At 43.2% G+C, this 21,541-nt stretch overlaps 3 protein-coding genes across 6 annotated transcripts; 1 reads left to right on the top strand and 2 right to left on the bottom strand.

Annotated features, from left to right (window-relative positions):
• Positions 1–78: 78 nt before the first annotated feature.
• LOC139931692 (fibrinogen-like protein 1-like protein) lies at positions 79–2,093 on the bottom strand. The gene is made up of 3 exons (XM_071925274.2): positions 2,025–2,093; positions 1,721–1,872; positions 79–1,120 (listed from the first exon to the last, which is right to left on the bottom strand). Exons 2-3 carry the CDS (start codon positions 1,863–1,865, stop codon positions 426–428), a joined length of 840 nt encoding a protein of 279 aa, XP_071781375.1. The 5' UTR covers positions 1,866–1,872; positions 2,025–2,093; the 3' UTR covers positions 79–425.
• An 835-nt stretch (positions 2,094–2,928) lies between these two features.
• On the bottom strand, positions 2,929–6,027 carry LOC139931691 (KATNB1-like protein 1). 3 transcript variants are annotated; one of them, XM_071925272.2, is made up of 10 exons: positions 5,915–6,027; positions 4,969–5,083; positions 4,787–4,824; positions 4,431–4,707; positions 4,185–4,300; positions 4,037–4,087; positions 3,864–3,953; positions 3,620–3,721; positions 3,171–3,264; positions 2,929–3,065 (listed from the first exon to the last, which is right to left on the bottom strand). In XM_071925272.2, the coding sequence occupies exons 2-10, from the start codon at positions 5,074–5,076 to the stop codon at positions 3,033–3,035; spliced, it is 909 nt and encodes a 302-aa protein (XP_071781373.1). In that variant the 5' UTR covers positions 5,077–5,083; positions 5,915–6,027; the 3' UTR covers positions 2,929–3,032. The 3 variants fall into 3 exon arrangements, with proteins under 3 accessions (XP_071781373.1, XP_078145592.1, XP_071781374.1); XM_071925273.2 differs by having other exon boundaries at positions 2,969–3,093; XM_078289466.1 differs by lacking the exon at positions 3,620–3,721.
• acp7 (acid phosphatase 7, tartrate resistant (putative)) lies at positions 5,512–18,808 on the top strand. Of its 2 annotated transcripts, none has more exons than XM_071925271.2 (14): positions 5,512–5,553; positions 6,960–7,099; positions 7,875–8,075; positions 8,170–8,352; positions 8,958–8,983; positions 10,003–10,100; positions 14,465–14,527; positions 15,493–15,607; positions 15,914–16,027; positions 16,900–16,966; positions 17,428–17,495; positions 17,597–17,668; positions 18,046–18,183; positions 18,294–18,808. In XM_071925271.2, the coding sequence occupies exons 2-14, from the start codon at positions 6,988–6,990 to the stop codon at positions 18,357–18,359; spliced, it is 1,323 nt and encodes a 440-aa protein (XP_071781372.2). In that variant the 5' UTR covers positions 5,512–5,553; positions 6,960–6,987; the 3' UTR covers positions 18,360–18,808. The 2 variants fall into 2 exon arrangements, with proteins under 2 accessions (XP_071781372.2, XP_078145591.1); XM_078289465.1 differs by lacking the exon at positions 5,512–5,553 and adding an exon at positions 6,443–6,499.
• Positions 18,809–21,541: the final 2,733 nt, after the last annotated feature.

The raw sequence follows: 21,541 nt of genomic DNA, 5'->3' as shown, positions 1-21,541 counted from the left end.
GATGTATGATGAAAAAAAAAAGCTAGAGCTATAACACTCTGCAATTTTATATTTCCAAAGTTTATTAAGTTAAGTATTTTGTGATCATGTCCTTGCATTTCTGAATAAAATGTGTTGAAGTGAATGTAAGCATAATAGCTATTAGGAGTAAACTTAATATTATTACTTTACACCAGGAATAAGCAACCATGTGGCATGGAGTGCAGAGAGTATCCAGGTTTTTGTTCTAACTTAACACTACACCAGGAGACTTCACTGATTAGTTCCTCCTCTCTGGTTGAAGTTGTGCTAATCAGTGAAATCACCTGTTGTAGTCTTTGGTTGAAATGAAAACCTGCATACACTCGGCCCTCCACGGTACATGGTTGCCTATTCCTGCTTTATACAGTATCACAAATCCTTCTCCAGTCCTGAACATGCTGCCCTCACAGCTCATCCTTCTTGCACTCTCCAGCGTGAATCAGTTTCACTGTGTCCGAAGGTCTCACCATCATCCAGGCGTACTTGCACAGGTGCTCCTTGTTGCAGTCCTTTTGCCAGTAAATGACATTCCTGCGATTGAGGTTGGCGCCGGCGCATGCATCGTACCACCAGCCCCCTCCTGCCACCCCCTGGAACTCCAGCTTGGCACAGTTCTGGAAGTAGTTGTCGTTGTCTCGGTCTTTAGTGGTGAATTTCTGGTTGTCGTGCAGGTAGTTCTCCGTGTCCTGGGTGAGAGCGTCTACGGCCGTGCCTTGAAACAACCCCAGTCTCAGCCTGTATGCTGATCCTTCATCCTCCACCAGGAACGGGTCATACTCGCCCAGCTTGGTGATGGCATCTCTGTCCACTAGTTTCACTCCCAGTGTATAGTGCCCAGGGCCCCGGGTGAGCTGATGCAGGTATTCGTTCCCCAGCCAGTGATCCCCGGTGAGGACCCCGAAGCCCTGCCTGTACTCAGCCCAGGTCCGGTCGAAGTTCACGCTGCTGTTGACAGTGATGTGCTGCACCACGGTCCAGCCTCCCTCTTGCATAGCACAGTAGGCCAAGATGGGGGAGTCACCTGGCTGGATCAGGTACACCCCGTCTCTGGCCTGGCCAGCAGAGGTCATCAGCATTTCATGGCAATCCCTAGGCAGCACTGTTGGGTAAATTAACACATCAACCGTAACTCAGGATGCTATATTAAGCACTGAAATTGAATAATCTCAAAGTAATGATGATGGGCAACTGTATATTGAATTAAGTTCAATTAGGGCATTATTTATTAAACATCCATTAATATCATGGTGATGCAAACAAATGTTTAACTTGTCTTTCCTTTGCTTGTAAACAATGAGAGGAGAACCATAATAGTGCTTCCAACACAGTTTCTCAATGTCTCCCAGATAAGCACAGTAAAACATTGATGTTTTGCCAAGCCATTACAACTGTTTGTTTGACAAACTGTGTCACTGTGATAAATCACCCCATGGACATAACACTTATCATAAATGAGTCAGTAAGCAGTTTGGGTCCACAGCATGGAATTTGACCCACACCCCCCAGGAGAATCCAAACAGAATGACATCAGCGATAAAGTGATAAGGACATACAGCAGTTCAACGCAATCACAAGGGCTTTCTCTCACACCAGGCACACACTGTACCTTATTATTATTTGAGTATGGAACATAACAAGTTATTCACATTTAATTTCTGCACAGAGACAAGAAAGTGAAAGCCTACTCATGCAAATATACCTCTCATTCCATGGTTGAGGACCAACTTATGTTCCTCTGGTGGCAGGAGATTGAGGTTCTCAGCTTGGAGATGCTCAGTGTGAACTCCAGTCAGACTAAGCAACAATGGGAGCATTGCTAGCAGCCAACATCTTTGACACCTCATCCTTTACCTTCCATCATCGTCAAACCAACATTGCTTAGTTAATGACACAGTATTGTAGACTTCATATTGAACTGAATGAACTTGATGATTAACAAAGGGCAAAATTGTATTGAAAATGCAAAAAAAATAGCTAATCAATGCATCTTGAAACACACTCACCTTCAGTGGAGCCACCTGTATGAGATGACGCAGTATAGAAAAATGCTCTGCAGCTGAATCTTCTCCCACACTCCCACTCACTCCACATTGACTGCACAGACTGAAAAGCACTAGAAAGCAAACAAGTCCAGATTGAGAGTCCACACAGGCCTCTACAACCCAGTCACAGCTGGACTTCAGCCTCAGGTTCACATCACAATGGGAGACACCAAACCTCCGCTTATCTGTGACAAGCGAGATTGTAAACCCATATCTTTCCTTTATTGAAAGAACTTCAGGAGTGGATGAGGCTGAAGTCCAGCTGCGACTGAGCCGTAGAGGCCTGTGTAACAGGAACTGCTCCTCAGTGAACTCTGAAATCTACTGCTGGCGATCTGTTGGCCTTGTTTGCTTTCTAGCTCTTATTGTTTCATGCAGTTGGAAGTACAGTGCGTATACGCTTACTGACAGCTCCACAGAAGGTGTGCACACTCAATTTGCATTGCAAAAACACAAAAGCACATCACTGTTGTCTCTTTCCACAGACAAGGGGTAAACAACCTTTGTTTTGGTTTAACAGATATTGAGTACAGTACCAATCGAGGGCAGCCTTTATATTCTTACATTCACAAATGCATCAGACTTTCTCATCACTAAACAATGCTACACCTATGATTTAGCTGATGATAATTACAACACAGCCTACTTCAGAAGATATTTGGTGATTGAAGAGACAATCAAATAAAATTTCCGACACAATCTCAGTACTTGATGATTTTCCAGTTGCTCTAGCAATTGTAAACATATCCTACTGTACATGTACTGGATGATGTTGCAATGAAAACAGTTAGCACCACAGACATCAACTCAGGACAGATACAAGCTAAAAAGGCACTCCCCCCCCCCCCTATGGAAACAACAGCAGCTCCTTTTTAAGAGTCCATCATTTGAAATGTTCTACTGTAGCTTCTTTTGAACTTTTTGAAGCTGCTACCAGAGGGGAATCCATTATCTGGCTCTTCATCGCCATCAGGTGAGTTGTGACAGGAAGGAATCAATGGCCTGGGGGAGAAGGATGATGAAATTAAGACTGAGACTTCTTTGTGTGATAAAATTCAAAGCAAATAATGACATCATTAATGCTATATTCATACATACAGCACACACCTTTGCATTGTCCCCTGCAGTTCCTGGAACAGACTTCAAAAAAGGTTCCTGGTGCCACATTTCTAATAACTGCTGATTGAAGACTTGGAAATTTCTGTAACAAAGTTAAATAAAAATGGTACGACAATGGTTGTGTATTTTCAACTTCATCTTGTGCCGAAGATTGATCTGTAATGGGTGGGGGGTAGTGTTATATGGGTGTGTGGTTGGGGGATCACAGGGTTAAGTGTGATTACTGTGTCAGGATGTTAATATATTAATAGGTCGAGTGATTGTACAAAGTGATTACAGTATTCTTAATTGTTTATTAGCTTTTATTATAGCATTTTATTATGTTGTTAATTGTTGCTATGTTGTTTATTGTGTCCAAAGTTTTTTGCTGCTTTGACAATTTCACTTGGATTTCACTTCTACTTCTTACAGCTCAAAGTAAACATGCCAACACTTACTTATCCAGTGGATTAGTTGGTCCACTATAGCCACTTGCTCTAAGCTCCTCCCACCAGTTTTTCAAAACTGAATTTATCCACTTTAAACCAACTATAAGATACCTGTGATAATAAAAAGACAACCTTGATTTATTTGTATTTCTGTAAATATTGTTGCATACTTCTGTTTGTATATTCTGTTTAGTTCTGTAATAATTATGTTGCATAGTGTTAACAAGACGATTCATTGCAATGGGATACTCACTCCTCATATGGACTGGTGACGACTTTCTTGACTAAAGGGAAGAGGTCAACGCAGCAGCCAATGGTAATGCTGGGAGAGTCCTCAGTAATGCTGTAGTGAAAATGACATAAGCAACTTTTACTCCACTTGTAGTTAATGTGACTCCAATTCTTTCAAAAATGTAAGTCGCTCACCTTTTAGTTATCAGTGGAAGAAAATCAACAAACACACCAGTGTCCTGGATTCTGTGGAAAGAAAGTGATGTCATGAAATTTTTTAAATTTGAGTACACAGACCGAATGTCAAATGGCTGAAGTCAGCTGAAAACCATTGGCTACATACCTCAGGAAGTATGTCAACAATTCTCCGACATTTCTTTGCCACAACGTTAAAGCCACTTTCAGTCTCAGATTTCTTCCAAAGAGCACGTTGGTCATTGTGCTGTGATCCCTCACGAGCTGGAAAACATTGTTCGGTTGAGATACTTTTACATGCATATTAGTGCCACAGTAAATCATAACACAGCCACCACACAAAGACCAGACACAAGGTCTGCACTGTGCTACTATTTGTGCTACTATTTCTGACCTCTGTGAGTGTGAAGCAGTCAGTGTGTTGGGAACTGGTTCTACCAGTCTTGTGATAATTATTGACGTTTGGTGGAAACTCCCAAGGGTCCATATCGAATATCTCCTGTTGCACGTCCTGCATGCAGGTCACCTCATTCTCCTTGTTGGCCGTATCGTAAGTCCTCCCAGACCCAGGCTGCTTCTTCCGAGCCACCGTTAGATGATGGGTCTTCCTCTTACATGATACTACCCGCTTCACTCTGCCAGGGTTGTTGCCAGACCGACCCACTGTGCATCTGGGTAGAGAGAAATCACACAACCATGCCTACATACTTTTTGGAAATACTTATAATGCAACCATAAAATCTGACCTACCTCTTTTTGTTGAACTCCTCCTTTTTATCATAATCCACCTGCAGACAAGAAAATAATCATCAGTTATAAAAATGCAGTGAACATGATGATGAGTAACAATTATTTGTAGCAAAGGAGTTCCAGCACACAGTGATATGTCTGTGTATTTAAGTCGGAGGATTGTAACGCCTAACACAGCTCACCTCCTTTGTGTTTCTCCCGTGAGAATAGCTCACTTTGTACTGGACCATATCCTGTTGCAAGGCATCTTCAAGATTTTGATACTCTCCCTCTTCACTGTTAGAGTCCATTACAGACCTAGAAAAAAAAGTAACCCCATTTCAATCAATTCATAGCAAATTACTATGGATAAATTACCTATATGGCTTGGAGATATCCTGAAAGAAAATGTATAGCCTACACACACACACACACACACACACACACACACACACACACACACACACACCACTTGCCAGTTCCATCAGAGTCAACATGCTGATATTAAGAATTAATACCACTAGAAGAATATGATTTTTGCCTTTATACAATTTATTATCCACAGCATTTACATTGCATTCTATTATATCTTTAAAGTGACATTAAGATGTTAAGGCAGTCGAGAAATCATTTAAAAGAGGAGAAAGTTTTCAAAACTACAGAGATGAGCCTGTGCTGCGCGCTAAACAAAGAAAAACACAATTACCCACAATCCATGTGCCCATTGTTGTTCTTTAGTACAATGACGTAATCAGGAACTACTCTCGAGCCAAACAGTTCAATGTGATGTGAGTATTTCCATTACTTGAACATTAATTCACGTTAAAAAAAAATGTCGCGTTTGGTTGTGGAGGACCGTCGCCTTATTGCCTATCGTTTTGTCAGTGATGCTCAGAGATTAAATGAACAGCTTTCTATAGTTCTGCATTAGCATAACGTTAGCTAACGCTAACTTAATAACAAGCCGTAATAAGATGCAGCCTGATGTCAAAACCAAGACGCGCTGGTGCTACAGCAGGTTACATTGTGTCAGAAAGTGTCTCTTATGAAGCATGACAGCAACTCCAAACATAACTTCGACACTTTAAGACAAATAATTAGCCTAACGTTACGTTACTGTATCCGCGGCGGCATTCAGTAACGACTCACCTTGCTTTCCTCTTCTATCCAGAGGTGATGATAGTAGAGTTAAACTAAATGTCTTTCTTTATTATTTGAGACGAGTGCCGACTAATCAAACAGCCCATTTCAGCCGATGATACCACCCAGACAGACAATAGAGCATCCCATTCATGTACATGAGTGCAGTGTGCACCCTCTAGCGACTGTTAAGATGCTGTTGGTGCAAAATTCAAATCCAAACACCTCCTCAGAGCAATGGCCTGGACCAGTGATTCTCAAACCTTTTCATATCGAGGACCCCTAATGTAGTACACATTAGGGCCATGGACCCCCATTTGATGAGATTTTGTCTCTCTGACCCACATCTGAGAATATTTTTATTGTTAGATATGATTTTGTCCAGAATTCCCTCACTATCTGTATTGTAGGCAGAGAGATAACAGTGAAACTATGGCCAAAATAGTCTTTTCTTCTACATTATCTAATTGTAACTTCTTGTAAATTAAGTAATGGTTAAATGTAACACTTCATCAATTTGCTGTGGACCCCCTGAAGGACCCCTGGTGATCCCCGGACCCCACGTTGAGAACCACTGGCCTGCTGTTTACCCAAGTACTGTTGATATGAGGCAAGCTGTGGCCTGTTGGCTGATATATGTTCTACTTGATGACACTTGTTCACTAAGAAAGCACTACTTCCCTGAATGCACAATGAAAAACAACATCAGCTGCTTTTATTGACACATCATCCCTTTCCATGCTGCTCTTGCTGACTGGGCTGTTTTGTCTTTGCCGTTTCATTATTCTGGATGGCTGATTTAGATTTCCTCATTAGAGAGTCATTGCCACTGGCCGTTGTGTCACCTGGCACTGAGGTCAGACAGCTTATTGGGAGGCTTAACATCATCTAAAAGTGACATAGTCTGTTGATCCACTGTTTCATGAAGTCAATATCATGTGATGTTTGATAAGAGGGCTTTTAAAATCATGTGATTGCAGAAACAGAAGTGTGTTGTTGGTTGTATCGCTGCTGGCTATATTTTCTGTGTGTGTGCGACTACTTCCCCCTCCAGCATTGTGCTCCTGCAGTCCAGTGTTAACATGGTGCCTGTTTATGCTGCCTGCTATGCCATGTTAAGCCTTGCACCTGTACTGGTGCTTGGTGTTCCTCCCATTTGGATCCAGCCAGAGCAGGTGCACCTCTCCTATCCAGGTAGGTGTTTGATCTGTTTCCATCAGACTCTTGTGTTTTCATTTAAGGAAACTATTTTCCCCTTTCCAGTATTATCCAGGTCATACAGATTGCAGATTTACAATAACTTGTAAAAGTGTTGATATATTTAGAAAGTGGAACTCTCTGTTACTCTTCTGTATACTGTGGCTCTGCAACAGGTATGGACTGTAAATATGTACAGTAGGTGATACGATATATAGCCTAGATCCTCATTTGAAAGCAAATTATCATTTCCAATACCTCAGTAATCTTTGTATCAATTCAGTGAGCTGTGTTATTCATATACTGTAGGCAGGTAGGCGACTGAATAGCCCAGTGGTTAGAGAGGTCTTCACTGGAAGGTCTCAGGTTCAATCCCAGCAACAACAACACACTGGAACTCTACCTGCTCACTCTTTCTGGATAGGGGCACCAGATAAATGCCCAAAATGTCATAAATATAAAGTCAGAGTCAGTGTAGCATACAAATTCGGAGGTAGACTAAATGCATTCTCAGTCATTTTTAATGGAAGTTCTTTAATGACTTGCGTCAAGATGGATACCTGGCCAATACTCAGCTTAACTCTGCTCTCCAATGGTGATGTCTTGCCAAAGGCAAGATGAAAACCACTGCTCTTATGCAATGTCAGCTTTTTTGTGAGTCTCTTGGCTTTTTGTTGTCTCTTGGCTTTCATGCGTACATCAGTAAGTGAATCCAGTAGTTCTGTCTGATCAATCTACATCACTCTCTGAATAATAGGCCTTTTCTTCCCAGGAGTCCCAGGCTCCATGCAGGTGACCTGGACCACCTTCAATGAGACAGAGAGCAAGGTGGAGTACGGCCTGCTGGGGGGTCATCTCTTTGAGATGACTGCCAAAGGCGACGCTACTCTGTTTGTGGACTCGGGAGAGGAGAAGAGGGAGATGTACATCCACAGAGTCACTCTCACAGACCTCAAACCTGCTTCCTCTTATGGTGGGTGGGGCTTTGATGTTTTTTCTCTGGGCTTGTCATGACGGCTCACCATACAAACCAGTACAGTGTCTTTCCTCCCCTGTGTGAATTTTAGTGTACCATTGTGGCGGCGATGAGGGCTGGAGTGATGTGTTCTCCTTCACTGCGCTGAATGACAGCACTAGTTTCAGCCCCAGGTTTGCTCTCTACGGCGACCTGGGCAATGAGAACCCTCAGTCTCTGGCTCGCCTGCAGAAGGAGACTCAGATCGGCATGTACGACGCCATCCTACACATAGGTATGTGGCCACACTGAGTAAGCAGTTAAAGGACTACACTGACGTTTGGCCCATTGGTCGCCTCACGCAATATGTGACGAGAGGATTGGCACCCAAATCATCTCTGTGTCTTCAGTAGATAACTCACATGCTAACGCTTTAGCATACAGTATGTTAAGTAATCATAGGCAACTAGCATTATTCAACGTATGAAGATAGACCATTTTAGTAATCCAAAATTGGTATTAATTTTTAGTCTATGGCCTGTAGATTCATAGCTTCTACAACACAAAATCTCAATCTTCATCATTAGTGAAGTTCATTACGAATCAACAGTGCAGAAATCTGTCTGGTTAACTTTGCTCACTTCATATGTAAACAAAACAAGTTACACTCAAAGTCTTGTGGGAAGTTTAAGAATAAGGGGGGGGGTTTGGTTTCAAAACCGAATACGGACTAGAAAGTGAGTTTTAAAAGCCAGAAATCTCAGCACCTGGCGAAGTAATCAACCCTATCAAATCCACACAGATTTGTTATTGTCTTCAGTAAAAACCTTATGTATTGCACCTTTAATATTATAATTGTATACTATGATATTCTGATCAATATGGTTTTGTGTTTTACAGGGGACTTTGCCTATGATATGCATGAGGTATTTCTCTTTTTTTTCCCCCAATATCATGAACTCTCATCAAATTGGTGCCCAGTTAAAACTGAACTGGGGAGCCATTGAAAGCAAATTCTGTCATCAAATTCTTATATTCTTAAAGCCATCCAGATATTCCCTTAATTCCACAATGACAGATGAGATTAAGCCAGTCCACCTTTCTCCACTGTCCCCTTCCCCAGGCTCCCCATTATTTATTATCAGCACATGGAAAGGCCCTCAGCTGTGGTTAAGACACACAGCTTATGATTAGTATTACTGTGAAATGCCATAAGCCTGTGGTGAAAGACTAGAATTAGGGTCATGTCACCCAAGTATTTCATGAATAAAATAGGGGCATTTAAAACCCTAAATTCTACGTCCCAATAACATATTTCCTCATCTGAAAACATCCCAGCTGCCATCTTTGATATTCTAAGGACATAACCTAGTGTTGGATGACAAATATCAGCCAATATCATTTTCCCTGAAATGAGATTTTAAATTGCTGAGTTCCTGCCCCATTCATGCTTTTTCTCAAAAATGCTAGATGCAATCAGCAGACGACTGCAAAAATTAATCGCCATAATTCATGCTGTGTTTTCAGCTGGAATGTCCAAGCACATCCTGTGGCTTCATTGATATTATAAATAGAAAAACAGAAAAAAGGAATTCTGTCTGAAAGGTCATTAATGGCTGTGGCAGCTGAAGCCATATGGGCAGCCATGGACCGCGGTGTGTTTTTAAAAGCTCTGTAGCCAGCATTTGGATATCTAGTTATCTAGTTAAGTAATCGCTTCTGGTTTCTATGAGGTTTATTTGGTATGCCTATGGTGCATTCCTGAAACTGTCTGGAAAACGGACTTACTGGATTCTTACAACAAATTTGGCTGAATATCAGTGAATGGAGAAAAATGACACATTCATTCCTGTCAGCGTTAAACTGAAAGCCTATGTAACGGTGTTGCAGTATCTGTGGCATGATGTTTTAATGGCACTGATGATGCTAAATGATGCTGTTCCAGGACAACGCCAGGATCGGAGATGAGTTCATGAGGCAGGTCCAGTCCATAGCAGCCTATGTGCCCTACATGACCTGTCCAGGGAACCACGAAGCTGCATAGTAGGTGGAACTCAAGTGAATGTCTCTCTCTCCCTCTCTTCTATCTCTGTTGTATCCTCTCAGCGTGTATTCATAAATGAGCTCACGTTCTGCACAGACAAACACACGTGCTGCACACATTCGGCGCAGCAGTGTTCCTTAAAGGTGACAGTGTTATGAACAGTTCATAAGCAGTGAGTCAACATGGAAGCTATCTGTCTGTCTTCTGCTCCCTATTAGCTAATGTTCTCCTCTTCGTTTACATTTTGCGCCACATTCCGCACAGGTCGCGTATGATCAGTGGCAACACTATTATTAACGGGCTTTGGGCAAAGACAGCGGTACATGCTGTCTTTCATATTGGTGAGAGAGACTTGCCAGACGCCCCCCCTGACAAGATATATTCACAATCGGCTACTGTAAATGTGAAGTGTGTGTGTGTGTGTGAGGGGGGGGGGTGTGAAGCTCAGAAAAACAACCTTTCTGGTCAACCACAGTTTTTCCACTGTAGAAAACACTTTGGTCTGTCGAAAGCTATTCACTGTACCATTGGAACAGATGGGAGCTATTTCAGTCTCTAAAGGCTGGAGCGGCGTCAGGAACCACCAACATCTAAACAAGTCGACGCTCTCCAAAACAAACATTTAGCTGACTGGGAATGATCAGCTCCCTATCTGTTTTTCAGGCCCCAGAGACAGTGACTGGTGGTGGGAACTCTGTCTGTCTGCAGTTTGAGTCCTCATTGCCAAAATTCTTCTTAACAGTTAAGCCTTGGAAATTTTCTTTCTCACTGAGCGGACTGATTTTTGTGTGAGAGTATACAATGATGAGAGACAGGAAAGTGAGGAGAGGTGCAAACTGTAGAGCCAGGATCCAACCTCATACACTTACAACTACATTCTGTGTGTACTAATTATAGCAGACATCAGTGCCTTTCTACTGTACATTAGAATTAAGCGGCATGTTGTGTATTGATATTCATGTTCATATTGTGTCATTGTCTCTAAAACATCATTATCTCCCCCAGATGCATATGTTGCCTCATCAGACTTTTGATTATCATGATCATCATTACATATTTGAGTCAATTTGAGTCAATTCACAGCTTAGAATCGGATAGCGGAGTATTGACACTAATGAAAATTGCGTTACTGTCCCTGAACTCTAGGTTTATTTTACTGACCCCCAGATGCATACAGTATGCCTTCTTGTTAGTCAGATATTTCAGTTTCAGTTTCAGAGTCAATTTACAGCTTCAGTCACTGGTATTTTGATCAAGGTTTCCAACCCAATGAAAGACTTGCACAGAGAGAACAAACCTCAACAGACTCAAGAGCCTCAGACATGCTATATCCTGAGGATCAGCAACTAACTTATCCTAAATTCCAAACCCATCTGCTAGACTTAGTTGTGTGTGTGTGTGTGTGCGTGTGCATCATGGAGGATATAAAACTGCCTGATCCCACACCATAATATTTGCAGGCCCCTGGTATCCTCAGACAGTCCTCGCCTGGCCTTAATTAAGGAGCTGCTAACAGTAGTCTGTTTTTCTTGGCCCTGCATCCTGACATAAGAACCTGATATCAATAACCAGCTCCCTGCATTACATAACCAGAAATCCAGCTCCTCTCTCCCTCTCCTATACCGAAATTTGTGTTTTGCTCTGTGGTACTGCTAAGAATCCGAATCTCCCAGCAGCTGGCCTCTGCTTGCTCTTGCTCTCTCTCTTTCTGTATGTCTCTCTCTCCCTCTCTCTCTCTCTCTCTCTCTCTTTCTCTCTCTCTCTCTCTCTCTGTGTCTCTCTCTCTCTTTCTATCTCTCTCTTTCTATCTCTCTCTCTCTCTCTCTCTCTCTCTCTCTCTTTCTCTCTGTTTTTTTTCTGTATGTCTCTCTCTCTCTCTGTATGTCTCTCTCTCTCTCTCTCTCTCTCTCTCTCTTTCTCTCTCTCTCTCTCTCTCTCTCTCTCTCTTTCCAACCTCAAAACCTAATGGGTAAATGGCAATTGAAACAGGCCTGACCACAAAAGCAGTCAGTCAGCATTCCAGCAGGATGAGAGCAGCGGGTCCACATAAGATGCTAAGGCCCCAATCAAGACCGTCTTTGTTCCCCAGGCACAATGTATGGCTCATCGGGCCCGCAAGGGGAATGGGAAGTAACCGTTGCCATTTGAAACAATGGCCTGTGATGGGAGTTGGTGATATGCTTCCTGCAGGCTACACTGGTTCCTTTAATTTCTCTAACTGCCTGGATTAAGTGGCTATCTTGTGGACTCGAAGCTCATCAGTTGATGAAAGGGCAGATTTGATGAGGAGGGAACGGTCTTGTTGGTTCGGTTTAGCAGTCAGTTTCGTCCACATTGAATTTGACATCCCCAAAGCTTTGGAACATCCACCAGATTTGTATCTCGATCTTATTTTTATGGAAAAGCAAACACACATGGAAACGAGCACGCTTGGGGTTACAGAGAATGACTCACATGTTATGTTACGCTCCCATAATGCAGATTAATGAAACAAATAAGATTATCATATTTCCGCTATTCCGCATATATTCTGCATATATTCCGCTGCCGAGCCTTTTTTTAGGCTGCTGTTGACTTTATTTCTACAGTCTAATCCTCTCCCTAAAGGCATGCCAGATTATATCACTCTGTTTGGCTTCCTATTTCCTAAAGAGTGTGTGTATTATTTTACTGAATACCAAAATATGTTGATGGAGGCCCTGGGGTCTCGTGTCCCACAGTGTCACCAGGTAACCTCATGTCTGCTGGTTCCCTTCCTACCCACAAGATGGGAGTATGAACCCAGGAACGTATGCCTGTTCCTTCAGTGCCTCGGTCAGAACCTGTGGCTCTGTAGTTGAGAACTGGAGAATTTACTTTCTCAGGAGCAGGTCTCACTCTGTGGCTCTATTTTAGGTTGCGTGAATTGTGGGATTAAGTTAGGATATATCATAAATTATAATCATTCCACGTGATGCGTTGTTGTTAATGACATCATGATTTTCGTTTCAAATAGATTCATTAAAATTACTAAAATATATTTGATTTAATTATGGAAATTGAAATTATGGCTATTTATAGGGTTGAGGATTAGGATGATATGGAATTATATCTGATGTATAAGATATTAGACACTATAAATTATAGGAAAATGCTCAAGATGGACATAAAGAGAAGCTGGGCTCAACACCATTCTCCTTAATTTTGCAAAGGCAGTGTTGAATGATCACAGCTCACAAGCTGACCTGTGGCCAATTATACTGGGTCATTTAATCCTGACCTGAAGGTCCACAGAGTCCACAGGTCTCATTAACTTTAGACTTCTTCAGCAGTAGTAAAGGTCTCTCTATGATCCTCCTTTCCTCAGCCTGTTCTGGGCCTTTGACCTCTGACCCAATTGTTCTTTAGTTACCCCTAACCCTACATTAACCCTGTCACATGACCTTCAGAGCCAGCATCAACGCAGGGATCTGGACTGTCCCACCCTGCCTGGCTGCTGTGCACCCCCTTTGTCTCTCTTACATAAGATAGGAAAGCAATCATCCCCATCTCTTAGCTGTGTTAATGGGCCAGAGAGAAGATTGGCTCCCGCTTTCATGCTGAAATTAAGAGCTGTAAAAAGAAACAGACTTCTGGATTGGTGTGAGGGAGAGCTTTCCTAGAAAGAAAAAAAGGCCTTTTTGTATATTGGGTGTCAACAGAGGTCGCGCCAGTTGCACTATTTGGACATTGGCACATTAATGGGTCAATGAGGATAGTGGTGCTCTTTTAGATGCAGGTCTGGGGTCTTTGGGTTAGGATTGTCTTGTCTTAAAGGAAAAATATGTGTCCTGATCTAGTGAGTGTGGTGCAATGTGTTGGTGTGGATAAATAAAGCAGTGGTGAAGGTGGTGGCAGATTGGATTCATTATAGCAAGCATCCTGTTATACCTGGGGAAGCAGCCACTGATAGCCTGGCTGCAGCAGGGTAACTGGTGCATAGTTTCTCTGAATATCTGAAGACTGGCTGCATTCAATGCAATTTTTAAGGAGATGTCACCACCACAGTATGATAGCCATCTCTATCCCATGATCTACTACCCTAAGTCCTCTGGCCAGTTCAATTGAAAACTGAAGAGGGACACATAACAAAAGAATGGCACCAAAATTAGACAGTAATTTTAAGAATGGCAGGTTCATTATATTTTATAACCAAGCTGCCGATTATGTTCAATGTATTCTGAATGGATTGCAGTCTAGCTTGTCTATGATCTCTGGTGTAGGCACCACAAAATGATAGAGAACAAAGGTCTGTGTTGCTAATTGGTATTTTTCAAGGAACGTAGATTGCACAGTCAGTCCATCTAATTAGCTTTCACTTTCTCTCGGTTGTGTTTGTTCACAGCAACTTCTCCAACTACAGAAATCGCTTCAGCATGCCAGGCCAGACTGAGAGTCTATGGTACAGGTAAGAGAGGAGAAAAATATTGGCTTATTAATATTACATGATATTTGAGTTATTTAGCAGTTGCTCTAATCCCGATGAACTTTGAAGTGCTGAGCTTGGGTTGGTGAAAGAACCACAAACACTTTTTGTCAGTGGAAGAATACTCCACATCAAAGGTGGATGCTAAAGTCACACACAGTGCTAGGAAAGAACAATCTTTTTTTTCCCCAACAGGGGCCCCATATAAAGTATCATGTGAAAGTTTACCATACCTCCTACTATATTTAAGTAGCCATTAATGAGCTGAAAGTGGCAGCCCAGACGAATTGGCAGCAGAGGAGAGTAGAGCTCCCCTGTATTAGTTTAGGTTGCCTCTCCTATCTGAGGGACACAGGGACTACACAAAGGAGCTATACATCTGACTGGTTGACTCATAGCCCGCTACAGGCCTCATTCTCTCAGGCGGTAAGATAATACCCTGCTAGACCACAGGCCAGCTGCCCACTCTTCAGTCCCCGGGCCTGGACCCAGACAGGCCTGCTGGCTGAGAGCCCTTCCATCACGTGCACGGATAGTAGGAACAGGGGAAGGCAGAGGCAGAGGACGAAGAAAACCGTACAGCTCATGACTGTATGAATGTATGAATGTACACACTCTGGGCCTGTCACAAAACTGCCAGCGTCCCATGTCTAGTCACATCTAGTCAAAAGTACACCTACACACATCTGCTGACCGAAATGATCGAGACACGCAAGTGTGAGTTAATGCAATAAAGTGAATCATTCGATCTGGCATTGTAATCAAAAGCAAATTAACATGCCAATAAAAAAAAGTTGCATGGATTTTGCACAGCGGTGATTTACGAGGGTATTTTTCACACTCTCTGGAAGGAAAAATGGGGCCTGTGCTTGCTTATCGGTTGACTTTACGCATGCTTCCTTTAGTGGGTCAAGGCTGTGTATCATTTTAACGATGTGTATCCACAGCTGGAACCTGGGGTCAGCCCACATCATCTCCCTCTCCACTGAGGTTTACTTCTATCTCGAGTTTGGCCTGGACCTCCTCTTCAAGCAGTATGAGTGGCTGAAGAAAGACCTGGAGGTTAGTGACCACACCGGTTAAATCTGTTGTTTTTGGCTAAGTGCTCCCCTTTCTTGCCTACACTCTCACATGGATATGCAGCACACACACACACACACACACGCACATTCACATGCTCACACTCCTCTCTCCCTCACTCTCTTTCCACTTTCACACAATATCAAGTGCTCTATCATCTCTCAAAATAATTCTCTCATCATGCATACACCAGTTTCTTGTTCTCTTCCAAAAGAACTGGCTGAACTTTGTCTCCCTATCTCAGTCTTGCACACATTTACATGCATCTTCTGTCCCCTCCTGTCCTAGGAGGCTAACAAGCCAGAGAACCGAGAAGTGCGTCCGTGGATCATCACCATGGGACACCGACCCATGTACTGCTCTGATGACGACCAGGACGACTGCACCAAGTTTGATTCCTATGTACGTCCAACACAGAGGAGCTCATCCAACTATTAGTGAAAAGATTACATGTTATCAGTCGCTGGTGTACAGTGCATTGTTGATCTTAGATTGCTCTCCAGAAGGTAACAGTGATTGAACAAAGCATGTTGCTGCACGTATTGTATGGCGAATGAGGACAGGTGCAGCCAGTGCCATATATGGGGTATACTGTATGAAACTCAAGTAGAGGCTGACCGGTAGATGTAGAGGGACATATACAAAGCCCAGAAAGTCAAGAGAAGCTCTAAGTCTGGCTGTGTAAAACAACACTGGCGCCTGTTTATTCCTGAAGTGCAGAAATTTCTGTTGTGACGCCTTAACTGCACTCGGGATAGGAGACATTTTACAGCAAAGCATAATTATTATCTTTCACGTAATCGCCGCTATTTACCCAACACGTTATTATTTGCATTGGCCAAGCAGGAAAACCTATATCATTATGTTTACACGTTGGGTAAATCACCCACTAAACACCCATGGTTTACCTTGCAGTGTCTTGGTGGATATGTGAACAGCATGTCTGCATTGTTCAAGGCTTTACTTTATTACGTAAAGGCATTTGCAGGATTTGTTTTCTGCTGCGCTGCGACACTTTAATTGCCCTTGGTAGCAGACCTGTCACGCCTGTGGCAAGTTGGCCAGTCCTCATTGCAAACCGTAAGCACGTTGATCTGGTTACGCCGTTATAATCACTGCAATTTGGACCAAATAGTTTCCATTTGGACCTATTGCTCTCAGCGCTTGGCATCGCTGTTGAGTGAGGCTGGCATGGGCATGACGGGGCTCCACCAGGTAGTGTTTCAGATGTTAATGCCAGGTCACGCTGTCTCTCACTCTCTGTTTTCTGTCAGGTCCGGCTGGGACGGAAGGACACCAAACCGCCAGCCCCTGGTCTGGAGGATCTATTTTACCGCCACGGTACGGTCCCTGTTTGACAACCAGCTGTGTGCAGCTAATGGGTGTTTAGAATCACAAATTTGCACGCTCAGGCAGACTAAAGTCCCAACACTTGAAGAGAACAGAGCAACCCAAACAAATCCTTTATTATAAAAGCAAGCCGTTGGTCTGGCAAACATCCCAACAGTCCTTATCCAAATGTTTTTCCTGTATTACATTTCTCCAGACTTGTTTGTTGCTCTGAATAGTTTAGCTGGTGGTGAAAGCTTTTGGTTGCACTCGTCTTAAGATCTCGTCGATGGCTTGGAAAATTAAATGGGCAGAGGATGTGAGGAACGTTGTCAAGAGAATACAACAAAGTTGGATTATACAACAAAATGTGCTTCGTTCTTGGTCCTTGAGCTGTGTTGTCGGAGTTATTTTTTCTATATCTGCACACATGGTAGGTTGCCATCTAATCTATCATGAAATATCTTTCCCAGGAGTGGACTTGGAGCTGTGGGCACATGAGCACACGTATGAGAGGCTTTGGCCTGTGTACGGTGACAAGGTCAGTTCCTACATTCTTCTTCTAAATTCATGACATTTTAATATCTTCCAGGCTAAGTTTTGGATCAGTGAAAGAGACTTGCTGTCCTTTTCTCTCTCCAGGTGTACAATGGTAGTACTCAGCAGCCTTATGTGAACCCCAAAGCTCCGGTGCACATTATCACAGGCTCTGCTGTAAGTACACTCACCTCAGTGTGTTCACGCATTGTAGGTTTCCACATAGATCAATTCATGAATTGACCTCAGCATCATCAGAAACAATGTTATGTATTATACGCAGTCCTCTCTGTGCAGCAGCTGGTGTGCCCCTCGAGTATAGTACCAGCTGTTCTGTTGGATAAGTGTTTTCTGATGTGGCAGTCAACAGCGCAAGGCATGCTTCGTCATCCCACCGCAGATGGATTAGTCACCGGCGTATCAAAGTGCGGCCAGGCGCACACCAAGGCAGAGCCACAGTTGTAAATGTCACACGGGGCCCAAGAGAGGCGTGCGGCTCACCGCTAACGGCGCACAGGGACGATGCCGTTTAATCGCTGTGTGTTCCACTCCAGGGCTGCAGAGAGAAGACCGACCAGTTCAACCCTAACCCCAGAGAGTGGAGTGCTTTCCGCAGCACAGACTACGGCTACACCCGCATGCAAGTGGTCAACTCCACCCATCTTTACCTGGAGCAGGTCTCTGACGACCAGGTGAGCACACGTACACAAGCACCATGTTACCTCGGTGAAAGAATGTATTTACAGGTCAAAGGCGAATGTCATTGTTCAAGTAAGAAAGGAGACTTTTCTCTGTGTTTCAGTATGGCAAGGTGATTGACAGCATCTGGGTGGTGAAGGAAAAACACGGCCTCTCTGCCTGGTTCTGAAGACTGCTATGGCAGGAGGAGTTAACCCTTAAATCAATCCACCAGACAAAATCAACATATCCACTCAGAAATGCACTTTAAATCCCAATTACTCTGCACTTTATCTGCTGCTGTTAGACCAATTATCAACCAATAATGGAAATGTATGGTATTCCAGACCATGCCCACTCTGATTTACCTGACTGTAAGATCACCATATGATGATCAGACAATTGTGTATTTGTGTGTAATGTTTTATTACTTTTTGATTTTTTACAGTTTTTTTACTCTTCAGAAAATATTTTTGCTTTCATGAAATGGCCAGAATAGGACAAAAATATATTGTCTACTGAAGAACTAATGTGAATATAGATGATGTAGGCAGATTACATAACTGTGCAATTTGCTTGTAAAATGCTCTCCTAAACAGTGTTCTGTAAACAGGGCATCAAAGTTTGTTATAAGTCTCAATAAATTTTCTATGCATCAATCTGCTGGGTTGTTCCTCCAGAAGCGTCACTGTAGCAGCAAGGTATCTCAGAGAAAAGAAGAGCTCCTGTCACTGTAAACGTATCCCAGGTCACCTCCACTCTGCCTGAGTAATGGACAGTCGATGAGCACCGAGTCCCATTGTATCAACATTCAGAGCACATTTTCCATGGTGAAAACCTGGAAATACACTTAGACAGATCAGGTCTCTTTCGTATCGCTCTATCAAGATGACAGATTCTTCATTGGCAAATCCTATCAGGACACTGAAACCTCAGTCCACTTGTCCATCTTTACAGCTGTCGGGACCTGAGACAAAAAGGCAGATGGAGGCCCAGGCCGACACAAAGGGCTGTTAGGTAACTTGGGGATGCTTGTGGTTTGGACACATGCGGTCTGGGAGAAGGCGCTTTTCCCAGAGGAGTGTTGCTCACGCCATGACTCACACCGCTATGGTGGTATTAATTCCTAATAGCAGCATGCTGCCTCTGATGACTACTGGCAGACAACCAGTGTGGTTCTCTGTGTGTGTTTGTCTCTGTTCTCAGTTGTCAAACTGGCCTTTTACGCCAAACTCCAATCATCACTCTGCATAATCCTGTTGACACAAATGCAGTGTACATATACAAAGTCAGTGATTCCACAACAATCCACTTATGAGTTAACATACAGTGTACTATTTGGCGGACACTTTTATCCAAAGCGCCATGTTATATGTTAAGCATTTTTCAGGAGAGGCATTTTCCAGGGTTAAAGTGGCAGTGTAATGCCATTCTCTACCTGAATAAAAGGACCACTCAAAATGCACAAGCTTTATAGGATAATAATATGCTTGCTATAATGATTTATTCGCCAAGTAGATGTAGAAAAAGCACAGAGACTGAATATTACAGCAGTTTACACACTCAAAATGTGTCGCAGCTTGTTAGCTAAAGGAGGCCGAGGGTGCTTGTCCAGAATGTAGTCGGGCATCAGTAGCATGTCTGTGAGTCTAGCCATGAACTTCACTCTGATGTGGACACCCCACAGTGCGGTGATGTCTGACAGGGGCAGGAGACACAACCTTACAGCCATCACACACATCGCATTCACATGCTCTCGGTGTGCCTACCTACTGTTAACTGCCAGTCACACATAGCCTTATTATTGTAAAAGTGCCTTTGCTGAGAAGGCCCTGCACCGCTGAGTTCCTAACCTTTTGACCCGCCTACGCTGCACTCAGTATATTGTAGTAACCCCATCGAGTGAGAGGCACAAGGAAGAAGTGGAGTGCAGACCGCAGAGACCAGTAGGGGGCTGGAGAGGAGGGCATGTGCTGCCAGACCGTGACCTAGATTGAATCATTCTATTTGTTTACAGTAGTCAGTTACCACATTTATAATCCAATAAAGCTTGGCTGTTTTTCCATTCAGTCATGTATGAATGTACGTATGTATGTATGTATGTATGTATGTATGTATGAGGCACTGGATGGCCACATACAATATCTCAACTCAAAGCACGTGGTCTGGCTTTAAGCACAACGTTCTTGTCCTAAATAATGAGCATGTCACATGGCGTACACGTTTCTTCGTCATTTGGTTCATGTGATTTCCGAAAAAGATGAAAAAAATATTGATCGCAATCCAGGAAAAAAAGAGCAGGGAGAAAATAACATGTCACTTCAGATCGCATGCCTGTTGCTGAAATATGATGTGCTTATTACTGTCTACGGTAGAGACACAGCAGGTTTGTGGTATTGTGGTTAGAGGGCCTTTGTTGACAGAAATTGTTTCTTGTCTTCAACAGGGCGGCGGATTTTCTAACACGTTCTTGCCTACTCCATGTTAGTCAATCCATTTCTCAAAACCAAGGGGCTCTGCCAGTTCCGATAAAACTCACTTTGAAGAATTCTGTCTTCGCACTTTCAGAATCAAAGGAGATTGATAACGACCCTTTGAAATGCCCCGCTTTTCTTGGCCTCTCCCCGATAGTGTAGACCGGTTAGTTAGCTGTGACCTGTGGTGTAAGAGGTCAGGGAGATCTGGTGCCTTCTCAGACACTGCTGCTCCCAGTTGAGAAAGTGTAACGGCTGTTGGAGTTGTCTCAACTGACTGGAATTCGCCTGGTTAGTCCTCATCAGATTAGCTCTGCGTTGGAATTCATCACCAGGTCGGGCTCTGACTTGTGATGGTTTATAGAAGTGTGATCTGCTGTCTTGTCTGACTACTTACTAACCTTCCTGAGACCTTGACATGACCGTATCGTCTCCCCACTTCAGTTAACTTCATCGTGACAGACTAATCTGTAATAACACATCTATAGCCATATCCTCTTCCCAGGCTTATGGCTTAGTAAACCCAAAAAGTGATGAGCCTTCTTAAGACCGCATGTGAAATTGGGAAGCAGATGTCTCTTTCTCTATTTAAAACAGCCATGAAGGCTCTGTGTAAGACCACTCATAGTTCTCTTCAGTAAGACTGCGGCTTACCCACATTATTTATCTATTTTCAAGAGTCTCTAGTGGCTCTAGCACTCAACAACAAATTCCCTCAGGAGACAGGCGAGGGATTCTGTGTGGTATTTCTCTCCACAGGAGATCAAGGGGCGGCGCTTGATCACAGGGGTAAACTGCGGAGACTCGGGACATGTGTAATGAATTCAAGGCCTCAGATGCTGGATCTCAGGGAGATTTCATCAATCCCGAAGCTCAGTGTTCTTCTAGAACCAAAGCG

The sequence above is a fragment of the Centroberyx gerrardi genome, chromosome 17, assembly GCF_048128805.1.
Source record: "Centroberyx gerrardi isolate f3 chromosome 17, fCenGer3.hap1.cur.20231027, whole genome shotgun sequence".
Classification (NCBI taxonomy): Eukaryota; Metazoa; Chordata; class Actinopteri; order Beryciformes; family Berycidae; genus Centroberyx; species Centroberyx gerrardi.
Note: the sequence above shows the minus strand (reverse complement) of the source record. Positions and strands in the feature narration are given on the sequence as shown.

Bases quoted from the DNA above. Each gene is read 5' to 3' on its own strand.
- acp7 (XM_071925271.2), top strand. From the start codon at position 6,988: ATGGTGCCTGTTTATGCTGCCTGCTATGCCATGTTAAGCCTTGCACCT. The intron at 15,608-15,913 runs GTTAGTGACCAC...CTCCTGTCCTAG, and splicing joins GGCTGAAGAAAGACCTGGAG to GAGGCTAACAAGCCAGAGAA. The intron at 16,967-17,427 runs GTACGGTCCCTG...TATCTTTCCCAG, and splicing joins GGATCTATTTTACCGCCACG to GAGTGGACTTGGAGCTGTGG.
- LOC139931692 (XM_071925274.2), bottom strand. From the start codon at position 1,865: ATGAGGTGTCAAAGATGTTGGCTGCTAGCAATGCTCCCATTGTTGCTT. The intron at 1,121-1,720 runs GTATATTTGCAT...TTTACCCAACAG, and splicing joins CCTCAACCATGGAATGAGAG to TGCTGCCTAGGGATTGCCAT.
- LOC139931691 (XM_071925272.2), bottom strand. From the start codon at position 5,076: ATGGACTCTAACAGTGAAGAGGGAGAGTATCAAAATCTTGAAGATGCC. The intron at 4,708-4,786 runs GTAGGTCAGATT...CTCTCTACCCAG, and splicing joins GAGGAGTTCAACAAAAAGAG to ATGCACAGTGGGTCGGTCTG. The intron at 3,066-3,170 runs GTGTGTGCTGTA...CTTCTCCCCCAG, and splicing joins CTGCAGGGGACAATGCAAAG to GCCATTGATTCCTTCCTGTC.